This window comes from Glycine max, chromosome 4, assembly GCF_000004515.6.
Source record: "Glycine max cultivar Williams 82 chromosome 4, Glycine_max_v4.0, whole genome shotgun sequence".
In the NCBI taxonomy this organism is placed as follows: domain Eukaryota; kingdom Viridiplantae; phylum Streptophyta; class Magnoliopsida; order Fabales; family Fabaceae; genus Glycine; species Glycine max.
Window position 1 is genome coordinate 42079705 of NC_016091.4, and position 8035 is coordinate 42087739.

An 8035-nucleotide genomic window follows, 5' to 3' on the forward strand; every position below is an offset into this window, starting at 1 on the left:
TGTCATGTTGGGTCTCCGACTTGCTTGACTTCACAAAGTTTACCGCAAACTCAAAATCTTTTTTCACATTTCATGCACTCCATATTGGGTCTCCGACTTGTTTGACTTTACAAAGTATACTTCAAATTCCCCATTTTCTCCACAAACAAATAAACACTCAATTCTCTTTTTTTTCCACAAAAATTGCACATTACTCAAGATTGCTTCAAGGTTCAATGCCTTAAGTGATTCTCTCCGCTGTTTTCTTAAAATTCAACATCGTTTCAAGGTTCAACACCTTAACGATTCTTTGTCATACCATTAAAACAAATCTTTTATAAAAAAAATCAACCCAACACATAAGTTGTTTTCTACCCAAAGAATTATGTAAGTCTAATTTCCTCATTACATCCGAGGATACATAGGATCAAGGACAAATCCTTTGTCTAAAAAAAAAACATACAATTCCATTTTTTCCTAAAAAATAAAAATTTTCTTTGTTTCTAAATAAACAAAAATATAACAAACATAATTCATATTCTCAAGGGAGGATAAAGAATTAAAAAATCATTTTATTTTTAACACAGTCAATTAAAGACTGACATCTTCATAACGAGCACGTGGGGTGTTAACACCTTCATCGTGCGTAAACAACTTTCGAATCCTTTTTCTCAACCCATAGACCATTCCTTATCTTTTTTTATTTTTATAATATTTTTCTTAAATAAATGTTGATGACAACTCCCGAGTTTTTTTTTTTGGGAAATTATCTTTTTTTTATCGTCATCCCGTTGTGACTCACGTTACAACATAACATGTGTATGAAATTATGACAAGGTGTTAAATGCCTGAGCCCCACGTGCAACTTTAATGAAGACATCTTCCAATGTGGTATCAGCTAAACCCCACGCTGAAACGGTGAAGCTTCTCTTTGCGGTTTCTACAGCTTGGAATACATTTGCTATTTTAACCTCATCCTTTGGTAGCTCGAATTTTTGGGTGCCAGAGATATGGTAGATCTTGTTAGCATTTGGGAAGAGCTGTCGCACCAAATTCTCTACATCATTTTCATGATCAATAGATGTTGTCATTGTGAAGACATATGTTCCTCCATACCTGGCTTTCAACTGTGATAAACCAACAGCAAGTATAAAAAAAGATGTCACTTGGCAGAAAAAACAAAATAAGTGAACATTGAAAATCCATATTGAATAACCAGTAGGGATTTTTACATTTTATTCTATTCGAATATCAATCGCATATAAGGAAGAATGAAAGTAAAAGCCAAGGTCTTTTGCTATCGATGGACTTAAGCCCATTATTGGAATACCAGTATTTGCACCCTCTTTTTTATCTTCACCTCACCCCTTTGGTTTTTATATTCCCATAATACCCCTATTTTCTTTCACCTTCACCCTCAACCCCCACTTCCCCCTTGTACCCTTCCCCTTCTCTTCAAAGTCATGTCGATCTTTTATCTTCTTTTTTTTTTTTTTCACTTTTCACATATCTTACGGAAGCTAATTTCCATACTGTAAAATTTATAACCACCACAAATTGTTACACATTGGATTAAATTTACCCAAATCTTCTCAATGTCAAAATATAACACATTTCAATTGTAGGGAAGAGAAAAGAATAGAAAATTTTGCATGAATAAAATCTGAACTTCATCAATTTTATAAGGACAAAAAACATATTTTATCCTATGTTAATTAAGCAATGTTACCTCCTTCGGATTTCCTATGCACTGCAAGCCACCGTCTACAAATATTCCTAATCGATCACATAGGACTTCTGCTTCTTCCATGGAATGTGCTGAAAAGTGTATGCAAACAAAGGTTTATTAATCTATATCTGTTTATAAAACCAAAAAGTTAACAAGATTTATATATGCTTATATCTAGATCATATTCATCAACCAGATATTAGATACAACAAATAATGCAACAGCTTGTATCTGTGTTTCTAAAGGCAGAGAGAGAGAGAGGGTACTGGTAAGAATGATTGCACGATCCTGTTTTGCACGCTTAACAACATTCCATAAGTTTTTTCTTGATGCAGGGTCAAGTCCAGTACTTGGCTCGTCCATATAAACCACCTTGCAAAAACAAAAGCATTTAGAGTGCAAGAAAACATAACAAGAATCTTTCAGGAAAAGAAAAAAGTAGTTTAGTGAAATTGAAACAGATTGAATGGAAAAGAAAACTACTTTAGGATCTCCAATCAACGAAATTGCCACACTAAGCCTCCTCTTCATTCCTCCACTGTATTTTCCAGCTTGCTTATCAGCAACTCCTCCGTGAAAAAGGTTTACACTTTTCAACGATTCTTCCACTGCCTGCAGCATTAGATTGGAAGTTAAATTTTGCTCAAATCTTGTCTTGTGAGGTAAATAAATGCTCAGAGAAAGTGATTCAATTTGTATCTACACAGCAATCAGCAGATATGTCATCTAAAGATCTATACCCTCTTAACAGAAAACTATGCCATAAAGAATTTAAGAGGGGAAATGACATAAACTTGTCTGATAACATGAACAGGATGTTTAATTTCCTTTAATAATGACAAAACCATAGTCCTCCTCTTGTGTTTCACACACATAATACATGAGAATTTTATATTACTAAAGAATGGTAAGACTATTAACTGCCCAATGCTGGTCACTGAAGTGTAAAAATTTTAGAAATAGGTACAGACCGGCCACTGTTTTTTTTTTTTTTCTTTTCATTTTGCTCCCACTATAATGCAACATTTTCCAGGTCCGAACATCATCTCAAAAAGGCTTACTTGGGTTAAGGCTGAACCTTTAAGATTTTTAAGTCTGCCATAAAAGAGTAGGTGCTCTCTTCCGGTTAGGGATTCCCACAGCAAGCTAAAATAATAAAAGAAAAAAAAAAAAAAAAAAAAAAATATATATATATATATATATATATATATTTAAATAAACAGGCCAGAACAAAGGTTAGAAAGTGCTCATTTCTCATTACATAAAAAAAACATATAATGTGTCTTGAACAAAAAAATGGAAAGGAAAGTCAGCTAATAGCCCAGTTCCAAACATACCTATATATGCAAGTACTGCAATTACATTAAAAAAAAAAGTCAGTTATCAGATCAGATAGAAGAAAATACTAATGCAACAACTTAATAGCAATCATCAAACCTGTAGCAGTTTTAACATTTGAAAACAGGGAAGCCAATAAAAAAGCCAGTGAAATTTGTAAATTTATATAGATGAAATAAAACACGGATTGGATGCTGTAGTCATTCATTGTGAAGAAATTCAACCCTGGAAAAAAAAAAACAAAAGCAATTGTATTGAGAAATGGAAAATATCAAAGAAAGAAAACAGTTACACTAGTTGCATTCTTACCTATGACTGAGCCAAATATCACAAAACACAGCATGTAGACAATGGATATGGCAAGAAAATAACCATACGAAATCATCCAATATGGCCCGTCATCAAGACCATGCATTTTCATCATGATTCTTAACTTTTGTTGCTTCTCATATACTAGCGATGTCAAGGGAATCTACATCAATGAATGCACATGTTTATAAAAACATACTAGAAAATAAATTATTCTGTATTGACACAATATATATTGGATAAAATTGTTTCTTTTGAATCATGTATCGTTCTGATTGCAACAAACCTTATCCAGAAAGAGCTTTACATGGTTATACATATATCAAGATAATATGGGTAGAAGTAAGAATGAGAGGCCTAATTCAAAAAATTTAGCCAATAGAAACCCATTCTTCAATCCATGTCAGTTTTTTCCTCTCATTTATGCTCAATTCTATTGTTACAAACAATGTAGTTCATTGTAAATATTCTTCATATATTTATTTATGTACTTACAGGGAAAAGTTGCAAGATGACCCATGTAAAGAAGACACCACCCAAAAGAGAAGCCAAATCCAATTTAATTGGGGTCTCAGGTTTTGGCATTTCCTTTACAAACTCAAAAAACATTTTGGTACCAGGTCCCAACAGAAACTGAAGGTACGCATTTGATACCTGCAAGTGTATTGGTAGATGTCAGTCCCAATTGTAATATAACAGAAGCACGAAAATAGAGACACAAATGTTATTAAAATGAAAGGTGGGAAAATGTATATAAAGGAAATTACAATCATATAGTTTTGAAATCTAAAATACTGCAATCGAATGCTACATGGGTATCATGATAATTCCTTTTACTACTTCCATTTAAATCATGAATTTGAACACTAATGATTAAGTTTCTTTTCAGAAATTATATGCCTACTTCAAATCTCTTCAATCTAAATGACTTAAGTATGAGTTTAGATTTTAAAGTAAATATTTCAATAAAATAAAATTTTAAAGTGAATATTGCAAGTAACTTGTAGTTATTTCATATACTGAGACTGAATTTCTGTTACACAATGTCAGATCAATTATAGACAATAGCATAGAGGACAGTTAAAAAAAAAAACAATTTTAGATGTATACCAAATTTACAGAACGAGGAATACGCGCCAATGCAATTGGATTAAAGCCAGTGTCCTTTTTGTAGGTTGAGTTGTACCATATGCTGACGTTAAATATACTCCCATTTGAATTTAAAAAATCATAACCTGTCAAAAGAATATGAAAATAAGTATTGCCTTCCGCACTTAATGTAAATCAAAATATAATTATATACCTACCTGCAGCTATCTCATTGATCTGTCTCTCTATGTTACTTCTCCAATAACCTTTATATAGCTCATTGTTCACCTCAGAAGAACTATTACGCCATAAACGTAAACCCTGAGCACATATTACCTCTACATCCAGAGGAAAACAAAAACTTGAATTAGTAACAAGTTTTAGGCAGCAGATGCAAGCCTTGAGCATGGTATATAAAAAAGAAGAAAAAGATAAGTATAATACATGCAAACATATTCAAAATAATTGTGGAGCACTTATTGGGCACAAGATTACTCTCATTGTGAAAGTGTTTGAAATGCCTGTGCCTGTGCTTGTTCAGTTCACAGTACCTCCTCCCCATGCTCCCAGTTCTGCACGCTCACACGCACAATTACAACAACTTTACCTTGATGTTTGACTAAAACCAAAGACTAATTCTGACTGATTGCCTGTATTTCCTTTTTTTAATATATATTATGCCATAATTTACACTTTAGTTTTTACTTACTAATTACTTGTTTGACCCAGACATGAACTTAAATCATATGGAAGCTGAAAAATACATGTCCAAAATCATGCAAGCTTATCTAATTATTTTAATCAAGTGTTACCTTACTTGATTAATAGACAGGAATTGTACAATGGATTATCAAAATCCATTAGTAGCGGCATGCAACACAGCTATGCCTACTGATTCACTTTCCCGTTATCACATCAGGAAACATTACATTGCCAATACAAGAATGTCCCTTACCTTGCTGCTTGCTAATCCCTGACATCTGAACAGAAACGGAGAATGTAGAGTTCTGCGTGCACTGATTCTGTAGATAATAAATAGGAAGGTCCGAAAAGAAAGCAGGTTCCAGAAAATTGGTGTTCCCTGGCTCTGATTCTGATCCCTACATTTTTATAGACAAAATGAAATTAAATTTAAACGTAAAATAATATGAATAAATAATACATGCATAGACAATGTCAAGAAATTTTATACTATCATCCAATTTTATACTAGAAAGTTTGTTGACTTTTCAGAAGCTAACTACCTAATTTTTTTAAAAATCATACTAAAGATGGTTTTTGATGGGTTGGTAGGATAAATAGGGTTACAACTGACCGGACATGCCTATTAAACTCGATAAATAACTACATAAAAGACACTTTCAACTTACTAGAAAAAATGGCAAAGTGTTAAATACTAACTCACCACTACATTTGATGCCAAACTAGCCATAATATCAGAGCTGTATATAGTACTCAAGGTACTTGGAATCATATTCCTAGATATGACTGTAATAAAAGGGGGGAAACACAAGGAGTTAGTTAAGTAAGAAAAATGAAAAGAAACAAAAATCAATTTAAGGAGAAACATATATTTATATAATTTTTTTACTTTCTCCAAAAGATTGGTTAGTGCCAGTGAAGAGCATAGTGACAGGGCAAGAGCCATTCTTCCTGCAGGACGTGTTTGGAAAATCAGAAAAGGGGAAATAATCCGTTCTCACAGCGCGGTACTGTGGTGCGGGAACTTGCAGCAGAGGAGGCCACTCTGGAGGGCTGGGAATAGGACACGTGGCAAACTGGTCCAAATCCGAATGCTCAATGCCGCACTCCTCCTCGAGACACGTGTCCCCTTGTCTCCTAACACAAACGCAGCCACACTTGTTCTCAGCCTTGTCCAATTGGTACTCCAGCAACCTTTGGAGCAGAACCAGCAAGAGACACAAAATGAACGGGGACAGGATGAGTCCAACGTTTGTTTTAACATTTCGTTTCTGAAATAAAGAAAATATTACCTTACGTAAACCACAGTTTTATTTTTATCCACAAATATTAATTGTTAACTTTTTTTTTTTATTGGAGGGATTTGAATCCACGATCTCTCTTCTTTTTTCCTTGACCACCAAACCAACTTTACGACCTTTCACTACTAAGTTGATCTTAATGGTTCTTAAATCACACATAAAGCAAGAGCTAGATTTTATAAACGATCCAAGGCTGTGATTTGGGCCGCAACATCAAGTTTCGTGTTTGTATGCGATCACATCAACCGCATTTGTTTGCGATCTCCAGCAATATCAACAAACACAACGAAAGCACAATGCCACACCGTTATTTAAAACCTTAACCATGAGAAATAGAAGCATATTTAATAGAGAGGTGATACTGATAGAGTTACCTGAAAGGTTAAATTCTTCCTAAGAAGAGCGTTTGCTTGAGTCCAGAAGCTTGCGGGTTCGTTGGCTGTGTTTCCATTTTCCATGGCTTTTGTGTGGTCTGCTCCAACCTCTAGATTTCCTATGCTGAAAACAAGACAAACACTTGCCTGAAACTTCAAACTGGTGGTGTTTTATATAATATTTTTCCGTGTGACCATTTTATCCCTCAAAGTTCACATTATTTTCAGAAAATAGTGTATTTGCCATTTGTTGTGTAGTGTGTATGCGAACTTGTAAGGTTAGTTGACAAGATTGCTGAATTTTTGTATTCCGAATGTGCCCTTGGTTAAATGACTACAGTGCCCTCCTCCGTTGATGTTGACATTCTGAAGTGTAGAATACCACCCGGTACGATCTTTTTACAAATTATTTATCTAAATGAGTTTGTTTTGAAATTATTTATCTTATGAATTTATTTTTTTTTATTACAAAGCGTCTCTTCGAAGGACGCGTCTCCCGTGAAGGTGACACGTGGTGCGACTTGGAACGTGTCCGGTAGTGCTACTGCAGGCGCGTCGGGTCATGTTGGGGACCCCGGCACGACGGATCGTGCTGCGGACCCAGACACGATCCAGTTGGGTTGCACTTTATTTAATATTTTTTATATTTTATATATTTTTTTATTTAATATATTTTTATATTATTTTATTTAATTTTTTTATATTTTATTTAATAATTTCTATATTAAATAAATTTTTAACATTCATAAATAATTTTTTATATTGTTTTTATTTACTATATTTTTTATATTTTATTTAATATTTATATATTAAATAAATACTTAATATTAGAAAAAAATAAAGAAAATATTAAATAAAATATAAAAAATTAAAAAATATTAAATAAAATAATATAAAAAATATTATAAAAACAATATACAAAAATATAAAAATATTTAATAAAATAATTAAAAAAATTATTTTAAATAAAATTATTTATGACTTTAAATTCTAAAGTTGAATTTTAAAAAAATATTTTTTTTCTACGATTTTAGTAAAAAAAATTAAAAAAAATTTCATAATAAGATATTTTCACTTTGTGTAAGATATTTTCATCTATAAGATATTTTTATCTGCATAAAAAAATATTAACTCCTTTTAAAGACTATAGAGAAAGAATATGTGTAAGATTATTATGAAAATATCTTACACAAAGTGAAAATATCATATTATGA

The 8035-nt window shown here is 32.5% G+C and overlaps 1 protein-coding gene across 1 annotated transcript; it reads right to left on the reverse strand.

Annotated features, from left to right (window-relative positions):
- Positions 1 to 531: 531 nt before the first annotated feature.
- On the reverse strand, positions 532 to 6987 carry LOC100814329 (ABC transporter A family member 7). Its single transcript, XM_041014667.1, has 15 exons — positions 6822 to 6987; positions 6036 to 6417; positions 5850 to 5932; positions 5400 to 5544; positions 4663 to 4782; positions 4466 to 4590; positions 3851 to 4009; positions 3356 to 3518; positions 3146 to 3271; positions 2981 to 3060; positions 2770 to 2916; positions 2192 to 2320; positions 1975 to 2080; positions 1709 to 1797; positions 532 to 1106 (listed from the first exon to the last, which is right to left on the reverse strand). The coding sequence occupies exons 1-15, from the start codon at positions 6903 to 6905 to the stop codon at positions 807 to 809; spliced, it is 2238 nt and encodes a 745-aa protein (XP_040870601.1). The 5' UTR covers positions 6906 to 6987; the 3' UTR covers positions 532 to 806.
- Positions 6988 to 8035: the final 1048 nt, after the last annotated feature.

Bases quoted from the DNA above. Each gene is read 5' to 3' on its own strand.
- LOC100814329 (XM_041014667.1), bottom strand. From the start codon at position 6,905: ATGGAAAATGGAAACACAGCCAACGAACCCGCAAGCTTCTGGACTCAA. The intron at 1,798-1,974 runs GTACCCTCTCTC...TACACTTTTCAG, and splicing joins TCGTGCAATCATTCTTACCA to CACATTCCATGGAAGAAGCA. The intron at 1,107-1,708 runs GTAACATTGCTT...GGTTTATCACAG, and splicing joins GCATAGGAAATCCGAAGGAG to TTGAAAGCCAGGTATGGAGG.